Raw genomic sequence first — 27,244 nt, forward strand, 5'->3', positions numbered from 1 at the left:
GTGAGCAGGGGAGGACCAGGGTTCATGCAGTGTGAGCAGAGGAGGACTGGGGTTCACACCATGTGTGAGCAGGGGAGGACTGGGGTGCACGCAGTGTGAGCAAGGAGGATCGGGGGTCACACAGTGTGAGCAGGGGAGGACCGGGGTGCATGCAGTGTGAGCAGATCGAACTGCACTCAGCAGCGAGTGGGTGCAGCGGGCCAGCCTGTTTCCGGGGGCAGGTGATCGGGCAGAGCATGAGACTGCAACCCCGCTGAGGGGCCCTGGGAGGAGGCGAGTCTGAACAACGGGTCAAAGATGACGGTTTTGTTTGTGGCATGCCTCCTCTGAGCAATTTCCGGCTCCCTCCGGCAGGAATGCCCATTTGGCATGCCATTCATTCAGGAAAGGGAGCTAGAGAAAGGGATCTGGTAATTGTGTGCACACAGACGACAGCTGAAACTGTGGAAGCAGAGAAGAAGATCTTACATGTAGACCTTTGCCGAAGCCTATTAGGGACACGTGGGGGATCGTGATCTACTGGGAAGAAAGAGGCGTCAGAGCAGGAGAGGAGGACAGGGTGCTGTTACGCAGCCAACAGGCAAGAGGGAAGCTGCCTTCCCTGCAGCCCACTGGTGGGAACTCCAAGCTTTCACTGCCGTAGGTGGGGCTTTGAGCCCTGATTAGGGAACTAAGAGAGAATTTCCAGGAAGAGGGCTGTGTTTGTGTGAGTCGCTCAGTCGTGTCTGACTCTTTGCAAGCCCGTGGACTGTAGCCCCCCAGGCTCCTCTGTCCGTGGGATTCTCCAGGCAGGAGTGCTGGAGTGGGCTGCCATTCCCTCCTCTAGGGGATCTTCCTGACTCAGGGATGGAACCTGGGTCTCCTGCACTGCAGGCAGACTCTACCATTTGAGCTGCAGAAGTCCAAGAAAGGGGGCTGGAAAACAGCAAAAAGTGCTGAAAACCCAGCTCTTCCTTCTACACTTCCTTCTATGTCGGAGTCCTGGAGATCAGGACTCACAATTCTATGCTAGTTCCAGGTGCACACGCAGCATCTGTTCCTTTTCAACTCTTTGCCGTCTGTGCTGCTACATAAGGTCGAGCAGAGTCCCCGTGCTGCACAGTAGGTCCTCATGGGTCCCATTCTCAATAAAGCAGTGTGTGCGCCTCTTTTCACTCTACCACCACATCTGTTTGTCCCATCTGTAGACACACCCTTTAACATCTCCCATTAAGCTGTCAGTTAATATGGATCTTAATATGCGGCTATGGTATGCAGGATAGTTACATTAAAAACTCCACTAATGTCAGCGTTTCCTGTCCCCACTTTGGTGGGGACACCTAACATGATCAAGAGCTAGAAGTGAACAGCAGACATGTGTCAGCTTAACCAAACTAGTCCTACAAGTGAGTATCGACTGACACTTTCAGAGCAGTTGCGTCGGTATTTAAGAATCAAACACCTTACCTGTTGAGCATCTCAAAATATTTTTTATGAAAGATGAGCTATCAGGGTAGATATTTTTTCTTTTTATAAAAGTAACATATAATATTTTGTTTTACTTTTTTCATTTAAAGTAAACATGTGCAGACAGAAAAGCATGAAGGAGTGAAAACATAACAACTCGGGCCTGGTCTGAGGCTGGGTAATTAAACCAAACTCCTTCCTGACATCTTGTGTTATGCCGTGTGGAAATCAGCTAATCCCTGGTTTCCCTTTGACAGAAGCTAAAGTTCTGTTCTCAAATTAGATCCACAGAGAGCGAGACTCCTGAAGGGGCCTGCTGACCCACAGGCTATCAGGACTGTCTGCTGAATCAGTGGTTCTTCACTTTAGTAAGTGGTGGGGAGTAAAGAGCTAATGTCTGGAGTTGATCATCAAGGGAGTGTAGCACAAGCATGGCATTAAAGAGAGGGCGGTGGCCACTAGAGGGACCGAATATAGAAACTGCTCAAAGTGGCCTCCTCAGGGAAGTCAGCGAGCAGCCAAGGAGGGCGGGGATTCTCCACTCTAAAACCAGTTAAAATGAGGCTGAAGCAGGAGCCTGTGATATTCATCGTAAGATGTTCTGTACTTTCCAATGTTCTGCAACCAAGAGCATTTTTATTTGGAGAATACAAAAGTGGAAGCAAGCTGTCACATGTTATGACTACATGTATGCTTGCTTTGCGGGCTTCCTGGTGGCTCAGTGGTAAAGAATCTGCCTGTCAAGCAGGAGATGAGGGTTTGATCCCTGGATTGGGAAAATCCCTTGGAGAAGGGGATGGCAACCCACTCCAGTATCCTTGCTGGGAAATCCTATGGACAGAAAAGCCTGGCTTGGCTATAGTCTACGGGGTTGCAAAAGAGTTAGACATGACTTAGAGCCTAAACGGCAACAACAATGCTTACCTTGCCTTATGTAGTCCAGGTTCTGGAACTTACGTTCACAGAGTCACAAAAAGAGGAGACCGTCTATTTTGCAAAGAAAAAGGCTGAGACTCAGATAAGTGAGCTGTCCAAGGTCACACAGCTGGAGTCAAGGCCAGAGTTCAGCCCTTCCACGAGGCCTGTACCTTATCCACATGCTCTCAAGCTGCTCTCACGAATCTCACGAAGCAGGGAATGGATTCATTCTCTTTTATGACATGTCAGACTACACCACAGACTTCCCTGGAAAATTATTATAACAGAGCTCGGCCTCATCAGACATTATAACTGTCTGACATTACAGAGAAAAAGGAAAATACTAAGAGGTGGGGTATGGAGCTGGAATTTCCAGATGAAGTCAGTGTTTAGGGAGGGGGACCCTGGCAGCTGTACAGCCACCCCTGCTCAGCTGATTACATGGCCAGGTGGATTCATTTGTCAAAGCTGCCATCACAAAGCACCACAAACGGGGTGGCTTACGCAACAAAAACTCACTGTCTCTCAGTTCTAGAGAACAAAAAAGTCCAAAACCATGGAGACGGTAGGGTTGGCTCTCTCTCTGGGCTGAGAGGAGGGTCTGTTCTGGGTTTCTCACTGTGGCTTGGAGAAAACTGCCCTTTTCCTGGGTCTCCCCCAAGGTCTTCCTTCTACACATGCCTGCGTGTCCCGATTTCCCTTGTTTACAACGGTACCAGGGACACTGGATGGGCTTGCCCTCCTCTAGGATGACCTCATCTTAAGTGACTACACTGTCTGTTGTTGCTATTTACTCACTAAGTCATGTTAGACTCTTTTGCAACTCCACGGACTGCAGCCAGCCAAGCTCCTCTGTCCGAGATTTTTCCTGACAAGAATACTGGAGTGAGTTACCATTTCCCCCTCCAGGGGATCTTCCCAACCGAGGGGTCGAACCCAGGTCTCCTATGTCTCCTGCTTGGCAGGTGGGTTCTTTACTACTGAGCCACCAGGCAAGCCCAATTACACCTGGAACAACTCAATTTCCAACAAGGGCACCTTTGGAGATACTAGGGACCGGGACTTCAACATATGAAAATGGGGCAACACAATTTAACCTATAAAACCAGAAAATGACCAGATCCTTGAAGCCTTCCTCCAAACATGCACAGAATTTACTGAAGATTTTCTTCATCTAGGAATAGGTCCCATTGAAAGCTAAAACTGGGACTTCCCCAGTGGTGCAGTAGCTAAGGACTCTGAGCTCCCAGCTCAGGAGCTCAGGTTCGATCCCTGGTCAGGGAACTAGATCCTGCCTGCCACAACTAAGCGTTCTCATGTCACAACTGAAGATTCCCCATTCCGCAACTGAAGAGTCCCCATTCAGCAACTAAAGAGCTGGTATGCTGCAAGGAAAATAAAAGACCCCGCATGCCTCAACTAAGACCCAGCGAGGACAAATAAATTAACAATTTTTTAAAAAATCACAATTAATTGGAAAGAGATTTGAAAGAAGAAATTCACTTTACTGAAAGTGTTAGTTGTTCAGTCGTGTCTGACTCTGCAACCCCATGGACTAGCCTGTCAGGCTCCTCTGTCCATAGGATTGTCCAGGCAAGAATATTAGAGTGGGTTGCCATTTATTGTTAAATCCTCTACCAAACACAATGGAAAATACTAACCACATACTTTCTCTAGGATGATTTAGGATTGAAGGAAGTAAGAATAACTTAAATTATAAATAAATTCTATCTAACCATGGAGACTCTTCCACTCAATAGCTATACTGAAAGGCTCACCCCTCAAGTGGCTGTGCCACATTTTGAGGGGTCTTGTCAATTTTAACTGTACAGCTGAATGAAGCCTGAGCACCTCAGACTGTAGAAACACATCTAAAAATTTAAAATCCAATTTACTTTTCCATTCGACCATGATACTTACCTTTTGCTTTCCACTCAGAAAGAAAACCAGGGATGACAAGTTTCCCTTTGATTTCTACTCTGCTCTTCTTGGACAGGTCTTCACAGCAAGGACACTTCACAGGAAGTTCACAAGGGGACATTTTCCCTTTCACTTGGTTTGTCTGATCGAGAGTTCTCCCATAATATGCAATTGCACATTTGCCTAAAAAGCTTTTGCAACTTGGGACAGCTATTCTAGGTTAATCTTAAAAACATGCTCTGGCAGCAAACTGATCGAGCATAGCAAATATTTCTTACAAGAGGAAATTATATAAAGCTGATGGTTTTCCAAATATCCCACTCTGACTCTCAGTTTACCTGTTTTATACTAACTCACTCATTCACTCACTTTTCACAGACTCATTCAACAATTATAGGTGAATCCCAACTCCAAAGTGGGTTCCTTTCCTTCAATTTATAACACCATTGTTTGGAATTGGAATGCATCGTTTAAAATACGGGCAATGTTACCCATGCAGACTTGGTCTTGTGTATTCCATAAATCAATATCATAATGAGATAATGAAAAAAAATGATGTCAATACCCATAACAAAGCGTAAACTAAAATGAATTATGTTTACTAGTGAAAAAGAGAACTTTTCTCCTTATCTTTAATCTTAAACATTCCCTCTTCCTCCTACTTGCCCTGACAGAAGGCTTTCCCCTGAAAATACCACTTTCTTTTTAAGTCCAATTCTGATCTCTCCTTCAACTTCAAGGGCAAAGAGGAGAAGTCAGCAGACTCCTTGTTCCCTATTGTCCCTGCCAGACACTTGATCTTCTTTTTTTTTGAATGTAGCATTTTTTGATATACATTTTTTTAAATTTATTTTAATTGCAGGCTGACTACTTTACAATATTGTAGTCGTTTTTGCCATACATTGGCATGAATCAGCCATGGGTGTACATGTGTTCCCCATCCTGAACCCCCCTCCCGCCTCCCTCCCCATCCCATCCCTCAGGGTCATCCCAGTGCACCAGCCCTGAGCACCCTGTCTCATGCATCGAACCTGGATCGGTGATCTATTTCACATATGGTAATATACATGTTTCAATTGTTTTCTCTCAAATCACACCCCATGCCTTCTCCAGCAGAGTCCAAAAGTCTATTCTTTATATCTGTGTCTCTTTTGCTATCTCGTGTATAGGATCATCGTTACCATCTTTCTAAACTCCACATACATGCATTAATATAGTACTGGTGTTTTTCTTTCTGACTTATTTCACTCTGTATAATAGGCACCAGTTTCATCTACCTCATTAGAACTGATTGAAATGCATTCTTTTTAATGGCTGAGTAATATTCCACTGTGTATACATACCACAGCTTTCTCACCCACTCGTCTGCCGACAGACATCTAGGTTGCTCCACGTCCTGGCTATTGCGAACAGTGCTGCAGTGAACACTGGGGCAGACACTTGATCTTCCACAGTCTCTTGAGGACTCTGCTCCTTAAGGCATTCAGATGTGTGGCGAGCGAGTCTCATGACCCATTTCCCAGAGCAGACGCTCCAAACTCCCGCCCACTGCGAACCGGGCCTTATAGCCAGACTTCCTGGACACGGCTCTCCGGACGAAGGGGGACACCTGACCCGAGCCATCCCGGTCACAGTTCCTCCCTCTCAAAAGTCCAAGTTGAAATGGAAGAGGAACTTATCTACATTTGCTCGATTTTTTCTTCATACTCCAAATCCTGACGAATCGCCTGCTGTCAAGGCCTGTGGCAGAGCTTATGCGACCCCGTGTTTTCAGGAGGCGGGACCAAGAGTGAGCTAAAGCCTCGTGTTCATGAGGGAAGATGGAACCAGGACGAGGCTAAAACTGGAGCAGATTCTGAGGACAGAGCAAGGGTGAGGCTTGCGTCTTGCAGTTATAATGAAAAGCTAGCCTGTTTTACAGAAGGTGAGCTCACGTCAAGAAGTCCTCTGCTTCAGGGATACCCGGGGGAAGTGGGGTGGGCCGAGAGACTGGGACCGACACGCACGCTGCCGTGCACGGAACAGACACCTGGAGGGAGCTCCCGCCAGCACAGGGGCTGTGCTGCGGCGACGAGATGGGGAGGAGACCCGGAACAGAGGCGACGTCTGCACACGCACGGCTGACGCGCCCTGCAGCACGGCATCACTGATACAGCAGTGCAGCGACTCCGCTCCAACAAAAAAGAACCTTGGCCCCCTCGCTCGTCTTCAGAACTCACGCTTTGAATGCAACCAAAATTGATCGAGTCTTGTGTGTTGGAATTTTTTATAATTGCAACACACTCTTTTTATTAGTAGACTTGAGCTACCTGTTCACATCATGGTTCTCCCTGATTCAGCGCAAGATCAACTCGAATGGAAAGAGAAGGACGTGGCTGCTCTGTAGGGATCTCCCCCTGGGGACTGTAAGCCCCTCTGGAAGCTGCGACAATGCTCAGGACTTAGGAGATGCTCAGGCAGTACCTGAGGACCGGAACCGAATATGAAACATGTCCCATGAGCTTGAAGATGCGACTGGAATGGAAAGAGTTAAAAAAAAATCACCCAGGATTTCTGAAAGAACACCTCACTGGGTGTGGAGAGTAAGTCTGGGAAAGGTGCCTTCTCTGGCATGAAGATCGGGTGGGAAAAAAAGAAGTGGAAGGAAAGCCAAACACTTTCAAAGAACAACCTTCTGTCCTAAGGAGAGAGTGACTTAACGGTCTGCGACACACCTGTGCCTGCCCAACGGCACAGCGATTAGGAAATACTGTTATCGCCTTCAAAAGGGAGCTTTCTGAAACATTAAATATGATAACCTCCTGCTGGAGTTTTCCACAGCAATTGCGGTAACCGCTTCTAATCGTGCAGCTGAAAAGATAAGGCAAGCTGACATCTAAGAAAGAGGACAGCAGCTGCCCAGGGAGAAACGCTGTTCCCGAGGGTGATCCATCAGTGTGCGTTCCACTCAAGGGACCAACTCTGGTTCAAAAAAAAAATTTCTTTTTCTTCCCGAGTCCTTGGATTCTGGTAACTGAAATTATGAAGATGTAGGCAGTGACGGTCGAGGGAGTTGTACAACTGCAAATCAGCCTATTTAACTTCAAACCCTACATTGTTTTAACTAGTCAAATACAGATTTTCTAAGGTGATTAAAAAAAATCCTATTTACAAGATTCTAGAACACATTAGCAATCAAACATTTAATCTGAATTTTAATGCTGCTGCCAAGAAATGAAAACATTATTAGGCTTTTTTCCCACCATTCTATATTTACTTGAAGCACATGGAAGAACTTGCCTGAGTGTGACCAGCTCAGTGTCTTTCTCAAAGACAAGTATATGCTTCAACTTATGTTTAATACAGGGCAGCACCTGGATCATGTTTTCTTAATGCCGCAGAAAGGGAAAATATCCTGCAACTGGTTGAGTCATGGCAGTAATAGGGCGTGACCCAGGCAACGAAGCGTCTCTTCCCATGCGCCTCTGTTCCCCTTCATGAAACCAACTGGAGGGAGCAGGAAATGGTTGGTGAATCCAATGTTAAGAAGATTAACCTCACTACCGTTTAGCAAGAAGCTGGAGAGGCTCTGAGAAATTCGTTAGACCATGCAACGTCTTGAAGCCTGACACAACTCAGTAACTTGGAATGGAATGCTGCAAAGTCTTGGAAAAAAGGATCCTTCCCTCTCTAAATTCCTCCTACCTCTGCTCTCAGCCCCGAACAGCCCAGAATAATTCGCAACAGCATGAATTTTTCAGACCTTCACATAAAAAGCTTAGAGGGTCAGGCCTTTCTTTCAAGTTGACTAACCTAAAGGTTACTTAAAGAGAGCAATTTGCTCATTCATTCACTCAAGCTGTAGTTACTGAGTGCCCACTGAATTCCCAGTAATCCTCGAAACACTGGAATATAGCTTCCAACAGGGGCATCAGATAAGAAACCAAGAGGCAATGCACAGTGGTGCACGCACTATTTACACATATCCACACCCACACACAGGTGCATGCGCACTGGGCTGCTTCGGTCGTGTGGACCCCATGGACTGTGGCCCGCCAGGCTCCTCTGCTCACGGGGTTCTCCAGGCAAGAACCCTGCAGTGGGTTGCCGTGCCCTCCTCCAGGGGCTCTTCCCAACCCAGGGATCGAACACGTAGCTGTTCCGTCTCCTGCAGTGTCGGGCAGGTCCTTTACCGGTGGTGCCACCTGGGCAGCCCACATACACACACACGTTTGCCCTCCGTAGCTGCAGAGGCAGGACCTGCGGTTACCAAGGGCTGACTGCACGACCCCACTTTACATAACAGATATGAGCATCAGTGGATTTCAGGGTCCACAGGGGTTTTGGAACCCATCTTCCAAGGATACTGAGGAGTGACTGTACTGAAGAATATAATAAGTAAGTATTGGATGGGCCAAAAAGATGGCTCACCCTTTTCCATATCTTACAAACAACCCAAACAAACTTTTGGGGTAACCCAATACTATGACGCTGTAGAAAGAAATGAAGGTAAAGATAGAAAGGAGGTTATTGATAACAAGCTTATTAATTTTACAACTACAGCCTCAAGATGCCAGTTCTTCAGTTTTCATATGATGACTATTTCTGTTCACGTTTGGTAGTGCTGGTTTTACTTGTAATTCGGGGATGATTCTAGACTGTGGGCTCTCAGAGCTTGCCCCTCACCCCCATGCCTCAGTAGGCTCTTAATCCCAGTCCCTGGGACACTGCAGACAAAGAGCAAAGGCTTCAGGGAAGGAGTCGCATCTTCCAAGGCGTATGCTCGTCTCCTGAGAAAGGCCCGGGAAGGGCCACGGTCTCACCTCCTGTGCAGCTTCCTGGCTCTCGTGTGTCTTCACAGAGCCGCCTTTAAATGACCCACCCCCGACTGGTTTACTCTAGTGACTCACGGCTGTGTCACTGGCCACATGGCATTGTGGGGGGGTGTGTGTGTGTGTGTGTGTGTGTGTCCAAACTCCCCCCGCGTAAGGATACAGCCAGGGGCCCACCCTATTCCAGAAGGACCTCGTCTTAACTGACTACACTGGCAAGGACCCTATTTCCAAAACACTGGGGGAAAAGGACCTCCACCTGCGAACTGGGAGGGGACATACTTAGCTCATAACAGAGTAGAGTCTGTAAATGTGTCAAAGAGACTGCAGAGGAGAGCCCAAAATGGAGGAGACCAGTGTGGATACGAAACCTGACAGAGGGAACCTGTGAGGGGGGGCAGGAGGCTCCCCGGGCGTGGGACCGGCCCCGGGCCTCACTATTCCCGCCTGGGCCGCAGGGGCCTCGGAGGCGGAGGAGCTGCCCTGCGGTGGGCACGGGGCTTCCGGGAGGCTGGAAGGAGGCAGCGGCGGACAAGAGCGAACTCTGCCGTCTCCCGCTCAGGCCTTGGCTCTGCAAGAGCATTCCGTGCCATCCCCAGCTTTCAGGACTCCTCCCCGTCACGCGTGCAGCACGTACTATCCGTAACACTCACTCAAAAAGCCAGGCACGTTCCTTCTCTACAACTATACTTCCATTTTCCCAAAGTATGCCCGCACGTATACAGATATGACTATATCTTAAAACATTAGGTAGCTGAGAATGTATTTTATAAATCAGTGTCTGAGATTTATCCTTTAAAATTGTTTCAGATCATCTTTCCAGGCCTTATGGACATTTTCAAAGAAAATATAACTTAATTCAGGACTTGAAACAGTTATAAAGTCATATCCACTGTTTCCTCTAACAAATACAGACTGGTGAGCATACTGGGGAGACAGTCTCTGTCACTTCATAATTACTGAGGCAAAGATACATGTGTGGAGAGTCCATTTTCTGGCAGAATGAGAAATAATGATTCTGGGACACCTACAATTGAAAATGAAATGTACTCACATAAAAATTGTAGTGTTCAAAAAAACTTGAAAACCACTAAATCCATTTCAAAATTTTGTTTCCCAAGTGTTAGACGGATTAGGATAGAGCACCTGGGTTTGTTAATTTAAGTCCCTCTTTCAACCAGGGATTGATACAATGAAGACCTATGACACGGAGACATTGCTGAATAGTTGTTTATCCAACACATGTACCTTATTTGGACTTCTCTGATGGCTCAGATTATACTATACAGTGGAAGTCAGAGTGCCTGATGAACTGTGGACAGAGGTTTGTGACATTGTACAGGAGACAGGGATCAAGACCATCCCCATAGAAAAGAAATGGCATCTGGGGAGGCCTTACACATAGCTGAGAAAAGAAGAGAAGCAAAAAGCAAAGGAGAAAAGGAAAGATGTACCCATCTCAATGCAGAGTTCCAAAGAATAGCAAGGAGAGATGAGAAAGTCTTCCTCAGCGATCAAAGCAAAGAAATAGAGGAAAACAACAGAATGGGAAAGACTAGAGTTCTCGTCAAGAAAAATCAGAGATACCAAGGGAACATTTCATGCAAAGATGAGCTCAATAAAGGACAGAAATGGTATGGACCTAACAGAAGCAGAAGATATTAAGAAGAGGTGGCAAGAATACACAGAAGAACTGTACAAAAAAGAGCTTCACAACCCAGATAATCACGATGGTGTGATCACTCATCTAGAGCCAGATATCCTGGAATGTGAAGTCAAGTGGGCCTTAGAAAGCATCACTATGAACAAAGCTAGTAGAAGTGATGGAATTCCAGTGGAGCTATTTCAAATCCTGAAAGATGATGCTGTGAAAGTGCTGCACTCAATATGCCAGCACATTTGGAAAACTCAGCAGGGGCCACAAGACTCAAAAAGGTCAGTTTTCATTCCAATCCCAAAGAAAGGCAATGCCAAAGAATGCTCAAACTACCACACAATTGCACTCATCTCACACACTAGTAAAGTAATGCTCAAAATTCTCCAAGCCAGAAGTGAACCGTGAACTTCCAGATGTTCAAGCTGGGTTTCGAAAAGGCAGAGGAACCAGAGATCAAGTTGCCAACATCCGCTGGATCATGGAAAAAGCAAGAGAGTTCCAGAAAAACATCTATTTCTGCTTTACTGACTATGCCAAAGCCTTTGACTGTGTGGATCACAATAAACTATGGAAAATTCTGAAAGAGAGGGGAATACCAGACCACCTGACTTGCCTCTTGAGAAACCTATATGCAGGTCAGGAAGCAACAGTTAGAACTGGACATGGAACAACAGACTGGTTCCAAATAGGAAAAGGAGTGCGTCAAGGCTGTACATTGTCACCCTGCTTATTTAACTTATATGCAGAGTACATCATGAGAAATGCTGGGCTGGAAGAAGCACAAGCTGGAATCAAGATTGCTGGGAGAAATATCAACAACCTCAGATATGCAGATGACACCACCCTTATGGCAGAAAGTGAAGAGGAACTATGAAGCCTCTTGATGAAAGTAAAAGAGGAGAGTGAAAAAGTTGGCTTAAAGCTCAACATTCAGAAAACGAAGATCATGGCGTCTGATCCCATCACTTCATGGGAAATAGATGGAGAAACAATGGAAACAGTGTCAGACTTTATTTTAGGGTTCCAAAATCACTGCAGATGGTGACTGCAGCTATGAAATGAAAAGATGCCTACTCCTTGGCAGGAAAGTTATGACCTACCTAGATAGCATATTGAAAAGCAGAGACATTACTTTGCCAACAAAGGTCCGTCTAGTCGAGGCTATGGTTTTTCCAGTGGTCATGTATGGATGTGAGAGTTGGACTGTGAAGAAGGCTGAGCACCAAAGAATTGATGCTTTTGAACTGTGGTGTTGGAGAAGACTCTTGAGAGTCCCTTCGACTGCAAGGAGATCCAGCCAGTCCATCCTAAAGAAGACCAGTCCTGGGTGTTCATTGGAAGGACTGATGCTGAGGCTGAAACTCAAATACTTTGGCCCCCTCATGCGAAGAGCTGACTCATTGGAAAAGACTCTGATGCTGGGAGGGATTGGGGGCAGGAGGAGAAGGGGATGACAGAGGATGAGATGGCTGGATGGCATCACCGACTCAATGCACACGAGTCTGGGTGAACTCCGGGAGTTGGTGATGGACAGGGAGGCCTGGTGTGATGCGATTCATGGGGTCACAAAGAGTCAGACACGACTGAGCAACTGAACTGAACTGAACTGAACTGTCTCTACACTAAGGAGAAGGTGATGGCAACCCACTCCAGTGTTCTTGCCTGGAGAATCCCAGGGACGGAAGGCCTGGTGGGCTGCCGTCTATGGGGTTGAACAGAGTCAGACACAACTGAAGCAACTCAGCAGTAGCAGCAAGTGTTTCTAACATTGGGCTTCCCATGTGGCTCCATATTAAAAAAAAAAAAAGAAAAGAAAAGAAAAGAAAATCCTGCCGACACAGGAGACATGAGTTCAATCCCTGGGTTGGGAAGATCCCCTGGGGGCGGAAATGGCACCCCACTCCAGAATTCTTGCCTGGAAAAAAAATCCCATGAACAGAGGAGCCTGGGGGAGCTACAGTCCCTGCACAAAGAGTCGGAATGACTGACTTAGTCTGTAAGCAAATGTCTGTTACACATGGCGAAGTTTGAGAACCAGTGTTAGGCTGTACACCAGTGGCGATTCTGCCCTCCAGGGGACACCGGGCGATGTATGGAGGCAGTTTGTTATTACAAGCAGGGACGGAAGATGCCACTTGCAGCCGGTGGGTAGAGGCCCGAGAGGCTGCCAAACCTGCTACGTTACAAAGGGCTGGCCCCGTCCACAGCGTCGGCGGCGCTGAGGGTGAGAAGCGCAACAGCCCCCTTTGGCTCACTCGCTCTAACTTGTGCACAAAGGGGCTGTGCAGTCAACCACATAGAGCCGCACATCTCTCCGCTAACCTCACGCACGCAGAAATGAAGGGCCAGGAGAAGGTGGCCCAGGCTGCCTCACAGGGGTTCCCGGGGGTGACGTGCTCAACTTGACTGTGTCTGAACAGCCCTTCCGAGAGATTTGGGATGGAAATCTTCCATCATGCTTTCTTCTGAACACTTCAAGTCAGGAAATGAGACTCCAAGGAAGCCCAAGTTGATATACCATGCCTTCTCCAAAGCAGTGAATGGCACCCGAGTGAATATTTGCATTTCTCTGCCTGGAGGGCATCTTTTGGGCAGTGGGTACTGGTGACCCTTCCCCTGGAGTAGGGAATGGCTATCCTCTCCAGCATTCTTGCCTGGAGAACCCTGTGGACAGAGGAGCCTGGCGGGCTGCAGTCCATGGGTCTCAAGGAGTCAGACAGAACTGAAGCAGCTTAGCATGCACGCGCTGGTGACCCTCACAGAGGCAGCAGCAAGAGTATCAGAGAGGTAATACCACCAGCAGTCAACCTGAATGAAAAGATGAGTTGGTAAAGTAAGTTTTACTCCCTTCCTCACCTCTCATGGGACCTGGTACATTCCAGAGTGGCTAAGAGCTCACAGTGGGGTCTTTCTGGGTTCATGTCCGTCATCATCTTACATTCCTGCTCTACTACCAGTGTTTTCTGGGGTTCCATCCCAAATGAAATTCTTATACTGAGACGCTCAGCTGAGGTTCTGCTTCTAGGGAACACAGAAATGAAACAAATCTTGAAATAAGTGACACTATCAGATACAAAAGACACACTGGAAAATGAAGTGGACAGAAAGGTACATAGAGAGACCAGAGTCAACAATGGTGCAAAAAAATATCTTCAAAAAGCCATTATTCACAGATTCATAGAGAACAGCCAAGTCACTGCATCCACAAAACAAGAATATATGCAAGAATGAACAATGAGACCAAGAAAATGTGCTGGACTTAGCAACAGAACAGGTAAAATTCCTAAAGATCCAATACAAGCGCTGCAGATACAGGTCTAGTAACTGACCCTGAAAATGAACAAGCACAGCAGAGAACGGCCATCAGAGGGAAAGGTAACAGCAAAGGTTAGCTTCTTACTGGGTCAGTACAGAGGGTCCTGTATCCAGCCGCCAGGATCTGCACCCTGCGGGCAGTGACGACAGGGGAGAGGAACTCCAGACGACACGGGCGCGCGTTCCAGAGCCGGAGCAAGGCAGCCTTCAGACCACAGGTCCCAGCCTACTCAGTAAACGGCCCCCTAAATGTCTTAGTTACTTTTTCTTCATGACATTCCCAGGCGCAAAGAAATACCTAACAGTTCGATGTATTAAGTAGCTAAGTCCTAACAACATAGTACATCTTTGAAAAAAATGAAAGGGTGAGTCATCCAGTCATGTCTGACTGTTTGTGACCCCATGGACTATAGGCCCGCCAGGCTCCTCTGTCCATGGGATACTCCAGGCAAGAACAGTGGAGTCATTCCCTTCTCCAAGAGATCTTCCCGACCCAGGGATTGAACCCAGATCTCCTGCCTTGCAGGCAGATTCTTTACCATCTGAACCATCAGGGGAGCCCCTAGTGCATCTTTATGTCCTGAAAAATTAGCGTTTGTTGGGCACTATAAAACTTCTTAAGCCTTGAAATCACATTGGATTCTGCTGCCTCCATCTTCTGTTCCACACTACTTCTCACTTAGCACTTATTTTAATTTAAATTTAATTTCTTATCATAGCAATTGCAGAAAATCCATCTTTGCAAAGATATTGACATCACTGAAGGAATGTAGCAATTTAACATTGAAACTCCCTTTAGCGGTCTGCCTGGTGTACCACAGACGCTGCTGCTTTCCTTGAGACTTTAAAATGTTCCACATGGTGTCCAGAGGAGCCTGGTGGGCTGCAGTCCATGGGGTTGCTAAGAGTCGGACAGGACTGAGCGACTTCACTTTCACTTTTCACGTTCATGCACTGGAGAAGGAAATGGCACCCCACTCCAGTGTTCTTGCCTGGAGAATCCCAGGGACGGGGGAGCCTGGTGGGCTGCCGTCTGTGGGGTCGCACGGAGTCAGACACGACTGACGCGGCTTCGCAGCAGCAGCAGCACCTGGTGTTCTGCCGAGCTCACTGGGCCACCTGCAGAACCTGGTGCAGCTCGGGAACCGCTGCTCCGGTCGCTGGTGTCCATCCAGCACTTAGAAGAACGATTACCAAGTGCCTCACACTCGTCAAGTTACTCTACACAGCTGAGACTATCAGAGATAAAAAAGCAGCGTTAAGACGTACCAGAGAAAAGAAATAGTTCACACATGAAAAAAAGAGAACGAGAATGGCATAAGGCCAGTGAGAACAGCGATCAAAGGCATTATCACATATTTGCTTCCCAAACGCTCTTTCTCAGAGAGCCACTGAAGAATGTGCTCCAGCAAAGCTGGGGAGTAAACAAACAGTGAAGGTGCCGTCTGAGCAGGAGAGCAGACACAGGAGGAAGCCGAGACCAGCCCGAGCAGGGTGGCCACACACCAGGCTGAGACAGAGCCGGTCCAGAGCGGCAGGGCTCCAGGAGAAAAACAAGCAGAACGGGTGGATTATTTGATATGTGTGAACATTTGAAAAAATTATTGCTAGAAATTTGACACGTCAGTGCTGCACTTGGGGAAAAAAACTGAGCTAGGCATAAGAAAACAAAGCAAATCGGAAAAAAAAAAAAAGAGAGAAAAACTGTTAGTATTAATAACTGCAAGAACCCTGATCAAAGAGTACTACTTAGCTGGAAAATGGAGCAATACTGACATCATTCTAATTTTATATGCATAAAGCAATTTAGTCAGTAATGGCTAAATTTGATATATCAAGAAACAGCAGTATAGGCATATTATTCAGAATATTAGAATACATATTCTAGTATGTAAAAATATGTATTCCAGTATTTTAAATAATCTGCCCATACTGCTATTAGAATATTCTAAATAATATGCCTATATTGCGATATATTCTAATATTCTGGGGAACAGGAGAGAAGATATGAGGGAGGGTAGGTGAAGGAATGCTATAAACATGGATTGTTTTGATTTAGAAAAATTCTAAAAATGAAGTCGAGAACAGAGGATGACATGTGGATGTCACAAGCAGAAAAGGAAAGCCACTAACGTGATCTGTGCAGACGAAAGGGTGTTTCAGACACAAGTGCTCGAGGCGCAGGGCCCCAGAGAACGCCGTGACTCCTGTATTTCACGTTCCTCTCCCCTTGTGGGGTCCTGCCGGGCCAGCCACCTCTTCTGGGAAGCACTCCTTTCCACTCCACGTAGACTTAGTGCCTTCAGATAGTCCATAAGTTCTGTCACAAGATTTCCTCCTCTGTGATTTATGTGATTCCAGAACTTACCTGTACTTTATATGGACGCAGTGTATTACTCCGCACCTGTCTCCCCTCCAGGCTGCTCCATTCTAGAAGAGCAGGAGTTTCAGTTCATTCCTCTATAGATTTTTGCTTCAGTCTACCAACAAGGTCCCACCTTACTAACCATCCTAAGACAAATGGTTTTCTTCCTGTTTTTGCTTTGGTTACACCGGGTCTCTGCCGCAGCGTGCAGGCTCGCTCTCACGGCAGCACTGGGCTCCTCCGGTCGCCGGAGCTCCACGCGGTCTCTTTAGCTGCAGCGCTGGCTGCAGGGAAGGGCTCGTTTCCCCGACCAGGGACCGAGCAGACCCACGCCTGCTGCAGCGGAAGGCAGACTCTTGGCCACTGGGCCACCAGGAAGTGCCGGAAAAGTATTTTAATAACTAGTTGCATAACAATTTTACACCATAACTCAGAATTCAAACTGCCCCCCCTTTTTTCTTCTTCTTCATATTTTATCATCTCTGAATCGGGGAATGGCCTTAAAGTTTCTGAAGGCTCGGATGGAAACCAAGTTCTTACATAGCATATTTATAATTTTTCCTCTCATTCATCGAGGGCCCTCCCAATCTGAGGACACTTTAGATTATCTGCCTAAGTACTTGTTAACATTCACACTGACATTCTAAATTTAGATCTAAATATTTATTGGAACCAACTTGCAATTCAGGGCTTCCCTCGTGGTTCAGCAGTGAACAATTCACCTGCCAATGCCAGAGATACAGGTTTAATTCCCAGGTCGGGAAGATCCCTCGGAGGAGGGCTTGGCAACTCACTGCAGCACTCCTGCCTGGGAAATTCCGCGGACAGAGGAGCATGGTGGGCTTCAGTCCACGGAGCCACAAAGAACTGGACGTGACTCAGTGACCTTGCAATCAGAGTCACAGGGCCGTGTTCTCCCTCTTTCCTCCAGTGCCAAGTGGGAATGAGTCCCTCTGGCGTCCCTGTCTGTGATGGCAATTTTCATCTGACCCTGCACTGAAGGCATAACACTTTGGTGTCTCAATTTTAAACAGGTATCCTGTAAGACTCCCCATCTTAGTTTTTTCTTTCCTAAGGATACATAAATTTATCTTCCACTGGATGGTCTCTTGGATTCCACAAAATACAGTACTAAATAACAAAAGTAAAAAAAAAAAACAAAAACTAAAGTATATTTTTATTTAGTAACAGTTATATATTTTACATTTTTAAATAAAAACAATTGGGTTTCTTTGGGCTAATAAGATCTTGGCATTCCTAAAATTACTAGAAAAATTTTCAAAGAGTTTTGAATTTTGCTTTGTTGGTTAAATCCTTATTTGCCCACTATCCCTTCACAAAACACTTCTCTGCATGTTCCTGCATATCAGCATTTTAAGACGCAGTTCACATTTTCCCGCTAAAAACCACAGCAGCCTAGGCTGTCGTTTGGTTGAAGGAAAGTATCTGATGCGACTAAGAGTCATCAATGAAGGACTCTCTTGTGGGATCGTAACTCACCCCACATGGCAAACGAACTCCGCTAGGCCACCTCTTCCATCAGCCAGTTTCCTAGCACGGTGAATCCCAAACTGTCCCCTGTGCCTGCATTACAGAACCTATGATTGAGCCCTCTATCCAGAAATGAGGCTTAGCTGAGCATGAGATCTGACATGCCGTGTGGGCAGCCACCATTTAGTGCAGACTGCGGTCTCGGCAACGCGCTAACCTCTTCACACACGCAGCCACTCTCCTCACGATGAACCTGCTGCTTGTCGTTAAATACCTTGCACAAGATCACAAGCTAGAAAGCGGCTGCGTGCAAATTTAAGCCCAGATAGAATACCCCTAAAGCCGACTCTCTAAACCACTGCTTTTTACCTCTTTGAGAAAAAAAAAAATTGCAACAGGAAGAAACAAGGGCAGTCTGAACAGCAATGCAAACTGGATATGCCAACTGCAGCCATCCTCAGCAGCTGCTAAGTTTCAGTCACAGTTGCTGACCCTTCAGTCCACAGCGAGGAGAAGCAGTTTCGAAAAGTACTGAGCTGAAGTATGGGTCATCCTTTTAATTTCCATGATAACCACTATTAATCATGAACTTTTCCATCTTGTCTACTTCATGTTGGGGATGGGGCTCATTTGCATGGGTCTGTTAGGACATTTATTTCATGGTGCACGTTACATATTTTCTCAGAGGTCTCACTCTGCAGGCCAGAGCTAAAGGCAAGTGCTATTATAGATCAAAGCCAGTGAAGTGTGTAATGAGGTTTGGTATATAAAACACGTTATAAACGTGGGGGGAAATTCTGGCTTTTCTTTACCATTAACTGCTTTGAAATGCATCATCTGAAGTAGAATTCTCAGTAGGCCACAGGCTGCCAGAGAGGAACTTCCCCTCCACACAGACCACCGGTAGCCTCGGTTAGATGTGTTTCACAAATGCAGACCCTGTGCGATGAGCTATTTTTAACACACACTCCGTGGTATGTGTTAAAATGCACCACTGAACGAGAGGCGCAACCCCTCGCCCAGCAGAAAGAAGGAACTAAAAGCTCAGCTTCACTTACGGAATATGGTCTGAATTCTCAGACTGATACATAAGCTTAAAAAAGAAACAATTAAAATATCTAAGCAGACAGTTTTCATCTCCTCCAGTAGAAAGTGTTCTTACTTATTTGGACATGGAGGTCCCTGAGCCACAGCGGGGCAAAAGCAAAATGGTTCTAAATATAGCATGAAAAGGATAACTACCCTTTCCCATCACTTGTAAAATCATGTCAGGCTACTCTTTCGTTAACTGTCTTTCAAGACTGGTCTATGTTAAGTGCTTCCTGGGTTTATAAAGCCCTTTCTTCACTCCTCTTCTCTACAGGGAAAGGTACGGTTTCCTTATCAGATGCCAAATGTTTATTGCCATAGTCTAACAGCATGAGTACTGGAGGATGGGAGTTGTGAAAAAGGGTCATTGTTACGTCCCCAAATTCTTCCTCTCTCTCCCTCCTTCCTTCCGCCTCCTGCCATTTTTCCCTCCCTAACACATTTTAACAGCTGAACGTGTACCAGGTGCATGCATGAATGCTCAGCCACTCTCCTCCGTCCACGGGATTCTCCAGGCAAGAGCACTGGAGTGGGTCGCCTTTTCCTGCTCCAGGGAACTTCCTGACCCAGGGATCGAACCTAGGTCTCCCGCAGTGTAGACAGACGCTTTACCGTCTGAGCCACCAGGGAAGTCGCTCAGTCACTCAGTCATGCCCAGTCCTTTGCCCACCAGGCTCCTCTGTCCATGGGATTCTCCAGGCAAGAATACTGGAGTGGGTTGCCGTTTCCTCCTCCAGGACATCTTCCTGGCCTAGAGACTGAACTTGAGTCTCTTCCACCTTCTGCATTGGCAGGCGAATTCTTTACTACTGAGCCACCTGGGAAGCCCAATGTATGCCAGGTACTATTGCTTTATATGCTGGAGTAAAAATCTCCCTTTGTCTTACTAATCTCCACTACTTCACATGCATGCACGTTAAGTTGCTTCAGTTGTGTCTGACTCTGCAACCCTATGGATGGTAGCCCACCAGGCTTCTCTGTCCATGGGCTTCTCAAGGCAAGAATACTGGAGTGGGTAGCCATGCCCTCCTCCAGGGAATCTTCCCGACTCAGAGATCAAATTTGAGTCTCTTATGTCTCCTGCACTGACAGGGGGAATCTTTACCACTAGCACCACCTTGGAAGCCCTCCAAGTACTTCACAATCAGCCTGAAGTGCCCCACCTCCCTGCTCCCTGCGAGGAGAAGCCACGTCTTATCCTCTGAGGCTTCTCCTCGCCCCTGCATGACGTCTTGGGCGGGTGTCAGTGTGCAGCAGAGAAGCTGACGGAGTGTTAGAAAACCTGATTTCCAGCTCCATCACTGACAAGGTACCTGGGACCAGTCACACAACCCTGGCATTTCCACTTCCTCCTGTACAAAAGGGGAATTATAACAGCTGTCCACTCATCCACAAAGGGGTGACCTGGAGACAGAATCAAAATGCATGTGAAGCCCCTCTACAAACCGAAGTCCTGCTCAGGGAGGCGCCCCCAGATGTAGTTCAGGATCAGGTGCCCACACCCCAGGCGGCTAGGTGGGCGCAGGGGGCCAGTCACCTAACTAGTCTTGCCAACTTTATGCCAGAAGCATGCTTGAGGGAGTGAGCTTCTGGAAATATGAAACCAAGCATGACATTTCCCTGCCTTGAACACTTCACCCTCAGAATGAAATCCGACTCTAAGAAGCCCTACCAACCTCGACCCTGCTCGATCCTCTCGTCTTTTCTCACTCCTGCCCCTCAGCAAGGTCTAAAGGGTACATTCTTCCCACTCACACTCAGCTACAGCTGACGGCCAAGCTCTTTTTTGGGCTGAGGCGCTGGCCTTCCGCTAGCCCAAGAGGGGTTCAACTTCCCTTCCCATGGGCAAGCACTGCAGCCCATAAAGCCCTTTGAAGTTCAACTTTGGGTCCAGCTCGGAGGCCATACGCCAGCAAACTCGCTACCCTTCGCCTGCACCCCCTCCCCCTGCCCCTCGCCTCCAGCACTGCAGAAAGTGGTGGTGAAAGAGACATTTCAGCAACTCTCCACACCAAGCGCCCCTGGGGAGGTACTGAGGAAGCAGCTTTGAGCGACAGGGTGAATGTCAACAACCATCACTGACATTCTCACTTGAGTCTCCATTTTCCGAGTCCGGTTCCACAGGAGACTTTTGTACTCAAGGATAATTCTGCTCACCCCTCACCTCCACTCTCAGAACATTCTACACTCTTGATCTCAACAAATTCTGAAGAAACTGACTTTATTGTTGCTTCAGCTACAAAAAAGTTGATATAGTGCAAATTATGATTTTAATATTAATATAAGGGCAAAGACCCTCCCCCACTCCCCCTCCTCCACCCAAAGCTTCCAAAGGCATTTGTGCAGGTGTGCCCTGCCCTACTCCAGAGGGTGCGCCCCTGGAGTCATGGGGCACAATATCTGCACAGCTGGATGCAGGGTCCGTGTTCTCCACTCCCTAAACCGGGAAACGAGTCTGTAGTGTGAAGATTTCTGATCTTAACTTTGATGCCCATTTGGTCTGACACCGACTTAACTGGCATGGTTGAGTCACTATTTAAAGTCTGAACTGCAGTTTAGTCTCTTTGCTCGCCATGTGTCCAACAATGGAGGCTCCATCGCATCGCAAATGTGGGCCATATCCCGGCAGATCCCTCTTGACAACCAGACACTTGGTGACTAAGCTGGGGCTCACTGTCCACTCCTGTCTCTCCCTCCGGGTGGCCGCAGAGTGACCGTCTCCAGTTCGTGGCTGCCGCCTGAGGTCAGCACACAAGGAGCGCGAAGAGCGTCTTGAGTCCAATAACTGATGACGCTTCCACTGACTCAAGCAGACAGCTGAAGCAGAAGTCACTATCAGTCTCACCTTGAGCTTTTAAGCCTGACAGACCTGGATATCTTCTGTTAGTTGAAGCAAATAACCTGTTGTCTATCAACTTCAGTTTCCATTCAGTAAAATTAGCAACAGTAGCACCAGCCTCAAAGAGTTACTCAAAGTGTAACAGCAACGAATGTGACTAATGCAGCCCCGCATATATTAGGTCCTCAAGAGCTGTGAGCTGTTGCTGTGATTCCTTGGCCCAGAGCAATGGTCTCCTAAGGTTACAGTTCTATAGTACAAGAAAAATGAAAAATAAAATAAAAAATTTAAACTATAAACTCCAGTAGAGGAACAGGGAAAGCCTGCTCCTTAGAAGGAACAAGTTCGTCTTCATTTGAATTATAAAAATAATTAAGCACAACAGGCACTTGATATACACCCCCCACTTCCTTTAAGAAAATGCTCAGAGTGCTCTTCCTTATAGCAGCCCAGTAAATAAACATTTACTTATTCTCATTTTTCAGAAGACACTGAGGCTCGGGGAGGTTAAGATCCTTCTACGACAGAATCTAAGACTAGAATGCAGGCACTGAAATTTGCTGGGCTTCATTTCAGAAGAAATGTAGCCCTTGATTACGTTACTGGCAGTGCAGCCCTCTGTGCCATCAGTAGATGGACGGAGGAGCCTGGGGGCCACAGTCCACAGGGCTGCAGAGAGTTGGCATGACTGACAGAGGCGCACAGGCAGTGAGTCTCCACTAGGGGGCACATGTCATGAAATGAGCGCTGTGTCAGCATTGGTTGAAGAACTCAACTAGTCTCCATCTGCTCCCTCAAAAAACCAGAGAAAGCAATCTAAGTTTTTAAAAAAAGTCTTTGCCATATAAATATATATTCAATGCAGCTCCCTTAGCCCTCTCATCCAACTAGATTCCATCGGCACAGTCTTTCCTGTGTAGAAATTCTGGAATCAAGATGGCATTTCCGTGCAGGAGCAGTGGACAGGTGACCTTTAAAAGCCCTTCTGGTGGTTCTGGTAAGCCCCTTCAGCTGGGAACCCTGTGCTAGTACTAGGCAAGCTATGAGAGAAGTGGTGTGCTGTTTGATCTGATGATATACAGCCACGCCCACCTCATTTAGGATCAATACTCTCAGAAGAACAGATACTGTTTTGGTGGGGAGGAGGTTTCTGGTTTATCTTAATAGCAGTTGATTTCTGAACACTCAGGCTGCCCAAACAAAGCTCAGGTGGGTCTTGTCCAGGAAGCCCACAAGTCTTCCCCTAAAGCTCCTGCCTGGAACACACAACAATCTGTTTAAGACTGTTAAATTTAGAGGTTTTTACAAAACTCACTTTTCAGTTGCAGCACCAAAAAAATTCAGACAACTGCTTGAATTATTTTCTTGACTAAATTTATTTTTAACTCCCAGAATCATATTTTCTTCCTCTTCAGGGGAGAGGTAGATTTTTTAATTTATTTCTTTGCTAAGTCACTATTCACTAAATTGAAACAGAGGGGGAATAAAACAAAAGACATAATCAAGGGCAGTGCCTGAAATAGAAACGACCTGCCTTTGTGCCCCCTGATATTCTGCAGTAATACTGCAAGCCGAGCAGGTGTCCAGACGTTTATAGTCCAAACTACACTTGCTCCAGATTCCACCTGCCCCTTGTCACACAAGCCAACACACACTTGACTCAAGAAACTTTTTTCTGTTTACTTATGTTAATCATCAAGCCAAGGCAAATAGCCTTCTACTTTCTGGATCCCGGGTAGCAATTAAATATGAAGACATCACAAACACTCTAGACAAATAAGGGCTGGGGGGAACCTTCTGTACTCTAGGCCAGGAAGCGGGCCACCATGGACCAGAGCTGCATCAGCTGTTCCAGGGAAGAGCAGCTGGTTTCCAAACCTCAAACTTTCTCGGTTTCACAGGCCGCACTGCAACTGATGAGCAGGAAATCGACTCAAGGTCTTAAATTAGGACTTAAATCAACCACCAGTTTACAAGGTCTCAGCTGAAACATTCCGTTTCCATGGCCATGGTTTCATTTATTCATCTACTCAGCGGGCATGACATGGAGCTCAAGGGAGAGGACCCCTAATCAAATAAAAGGCCCCAGACAGCTCAGTCTACAGTGTGGGGGCAGCTGGCTAAACAGACACTATGTCACACGAAGAGGTGTGTACCCCGCAGCTGAGCGGCGGACGGGGACACGGAGGGAGAGACGGGAGCGCAGCTGCGGCAGGAAAGACGTCCACCCCCCAGCGCCCCCACCGCCCCTCTGTGCACAGACGGACACACAGCCACGCCAGGACACACGCCGCAGACCACCCTACTCACGCTCTGGAACAGGGAACGGGGCCTGCAGGTCTCAAGAGAGGAGGTGCTGAGACACTTCACGAGCAGGGGACACTGTTTACAAACGTCAAGTCGATTCCACAGCACTCCGAGGGGGTGCAGGGGACACTCGGGCAGGAAGAAACACCCCAGCAGCCCTCCGCCCAGAGCGACCTGGAATCCAGACCGACCGGCCAGGCACCTGGCAGGAGAAGCGAACTTCTGCGAAAAGCTGCAGCGGCCTCCCAGCCCTTGGCGCGACTCGCCAGGAGCCCCGTTTCCGACTTGGAAGGAGGGAAGCCGGGAAGGGTGGTGGGAGTGTCGGCATCCACACGTGGCCCCCTCTCTCGGGCCCCTGTGAGACTCAAACCCCCCCCGCCTGTTTTACGCCGGGCTGCCCAGGCTTCTGAGAGAAAATCGTGCGCGAGCAGAGTCGCGATCACTCGGCGAGCCGGCTCCGTAACGTGGCCGTGAACCCCTCCCCGCCAGCTTCACCTGCAGCCCCGACACGACACCGGGATTTCGCGCGGATAAAAACGAGGCAAAGGGCAGGCCGCCCCCGGCCCTCTGCCGGGCAATGGGTAGGGGCTCAAGAAAGCTCGCTCGCCCGGCCCTTCCCTCCAGCCCTGCCAGGTCGACGCCCGGGACGCCCCTGGGGTGGAGGCGAGTTGCCCCCAGGAGGGTAGAAGTTGTCACCAGTCCGCGCGCTGCGGCCTCGGGAGGGAGAGCGGCTGCAGGCCGGGGGCGGGGAGGGAGGTGGAGCGGGGCGCGCACCCCGAGCCGCGCGCCCCGCGATGGGCCCTCACCTTCCAGCAGCACCTCGCGGCCCGCGCGCTTCAGCGCCTGCACCGCCTCGTCGTGGGTGGCGTCGCGCAGGTCGGCGCCGTTCACCGAGAGGATGGCGTCGCCCACGTAGAGCGCCTGGGTCTGGTCGGCCGCCAGCCCCTTGAAGATCTTGCTGATGAGAATGGGCATCTTGTTCTCCTTGCCGCCCTTGATGCTGATGCCCAGCCCGCCCAGCTCCTGCTTCAGCACCTTCACGCCGCGCTTCTGGCTGCACACGGCCTCGGGCACCCGCTCGGGCGGGTCGGTGAAGGCGGTGCGGACCCCGGCGGCCGCCTCCGCGGGCCCCGCGCCCCGGCGCGACGAGGCTCCGGCGGCCGCCCCGAGGCCGTTGGCCGCGCCGTCCTCGCAGCTCAGCAGCAGGGCGTCCTCGCCCAAGTTCACCAGAACTTTGTGCCAGCGGTCCCGCACCAGAACTTCCAGCAGCCCGCTGCGCGGCGCGCGGCCGCCCCCGCCGGCCGGCCCCGCCGCTACCGCCATCTTTCCGGCATTCTCCAACGCGCGCCCGCGGGGCAAAGTGCGGGGGGCCGCGCGGGGAGCGACGAGCGCGCGGGGCGGGGGGGAAAGCCGCGAGGGCCGCGCGGGGAGCGACGAGCGCGCCTGCGGGGAGGACGCGGCTCCGCTCCGGACTCGCCGAGCCGCCCCGCGCGAGCTGGCGGCCGCGCTCGGGCCGGCCCCCGGCCTGATCTGGGCGGGGTGGAGCGACCTAAAAGGAGAGAGGAACGGGAGGGGAGGAAAGAGCCAGCTGCGAAACCGCGGCCGAGGGGGCGGGACGGCTGCGCGCCGGGCGGGGCCGGGCGGGGCCGCGGCCGCTCACCTGTCCCGCCGCCGCCCCCCGCGCGCGCGAGCCGCCCCGGGGGCCCCCCACGCGGTCCCTGGGGCCCCACGCAGCCCCGGCCCTCTCCTCTCCCCGCCCCGCCCCGGGGACCCCACCCCGCTCCAGGGACCCCACGCCCTCTCCCGGACCCCGCCTCGCCCCGAGGACTCCCCACCCTGCCCCGGGGACCCCACCCCGCTCCAGGGGCCCCGGCCCGGGGACCCCACCCCGCTCCAGGGACCCCATGCCGTCCCCGGGACCCCACGCAGCCCCGGCCCTTTCCTCTCCCCACCCCGCCCCGGGGACCTCACCGGCTCCAGGGACCCCACGCCCTCTCTTCGGCACCCTGCCCTGCCCCGTGGACCCCACGCCGCCCCGGGGACCGCCCTACCCCGGGCGCTCACCGCCTCACGCGGTCTGGGCGTCCGGCGCCCGTCCCCCCTTCCCCCCCGGCGGTTCCCCAACCCCCCCCCCCCTCACACCCTCTGCCGGGCCGCCCCTCAGTCTGAACCCCAGCCGAGTCTAGATTCAAGCCTCCTCGCTTCCTCCTCTTGCCCAGGTCTTACCTGTCTCTCCTCTCTGCCGGGACGCCCAGGTAGACTCAGAGGCCCCAGGTTCCCCGAGAGTCACAAGGGAAAGGCTAGCCTGTGAATCCCAAGTGAAACGTCAGCATAACCCGATTGCGGGACACCGTCTTTAAAGGCAGGACATCTTTGTGCTGGGTCTTGGGGGACGTGTCTCCACCTGCCCCAGGCCCCAGGGACAGATGCTCTTCGTCCTAGCGGAATATATGCTCTCTGCTTCTGACCTATCTCCCTACCCGCCACGCCACCCCAACTGCTTCCTATGACTTTCTTTATTCCGAAGATCCAACAGAGAAAGTCCATCTTAAAGAACGCAGTTGCAATGGATTGTGTCTCCAGACTTTCTTTATGGGTGACTTATTTGCAGCTTAAGCTGCGTTTTTCCCGGGATGAGACATTATAATCCCTGGTTACCTTCCCAGTGGTAAGATAAGCACTGGAAATGCCAACATAACCCTTAGATGAATCTTCCAGAACCAGCCTAGTCCTTGAAACTCCTCAAGTTCTCCTCCACCCACAGCAGGCCTCACGGAGCTCTGGAAGTGTTTCACATTTCCCAGTTATCAATACCTCCCTTTCCCACTTCCCTGTGCCCTCTCTCTAAAACCAAACAAAAAGCTCACCAGTCCCAGAATTCCTAAACGTACAGCCAACCCAGCAAAGCGTCAGGAGGAAAGAAGTCTTAGGAACACATTCCCTCTGATGCATTTCCTCACTGACACTTCTAACCCTTCCGGCGTGACTCACAGTTTTAAATAAGAATGTTTAAAATCCCAGACCAATCTCCAAAGATTGGGTGGTTGGTATTCCAGGCCGGGACCCAGGATAAAATGGAAACACTG

General features: G+C 49.3%; 1 protein-coding gene and 1 long non-coding RNA gene across 2 annotated transcripts in view; both read right to left on the reverse strand.

The window, feature by feature from the left end:
• Positions 1-25,568, reverse strand: part of SNTB1 (syntrophin beta 1) — a 246,696-nt gene extending 221,128 nt beyond the window's left edge. The window contains exon 1 of the mRNA XM_040261800.1: positions 24,965-25,568. Coding sequence (XP_040117734.1) covers positions 24,965-25,481 — 517 coding nt within the window. The 5' untranslated portion in view covers positions 25,482-25,568. The remainder of the gene's footprint in view (positions 1-24,964) is intronic.
• LOC120878890 lies at positions 21,209-24,845 on the reverse strand. The gene is made up of 2 exons (XR_005724653.1): positions 24,162-24,845; positions 21,209-23,764 (listed from the first exon to the last, which is right to left on the reverse strand). It is a non-coding gene; the product is annotated as an uncharacterized LOC120878890 (long non-coding RNA).
• Positions 25,569-27,244: the final 1,676 nt, after the last annotated feature.

This window comes from Oryx dammah, unplaced genomic scaffold, assembly GCF_014754425.2.
Source record: "Oryx dammah isolate SB20612 unplaced genomic scaffold, SCBI_Odam_1.1 HiC_scaffold_19, whole genome shotgun sequence".
Taxonomy (NCBI): Eukaryota; Metazoa; Chordata; class Mammalia; order Artiodactyla; family Bovidae; genus Oryx; species Oryx dammah.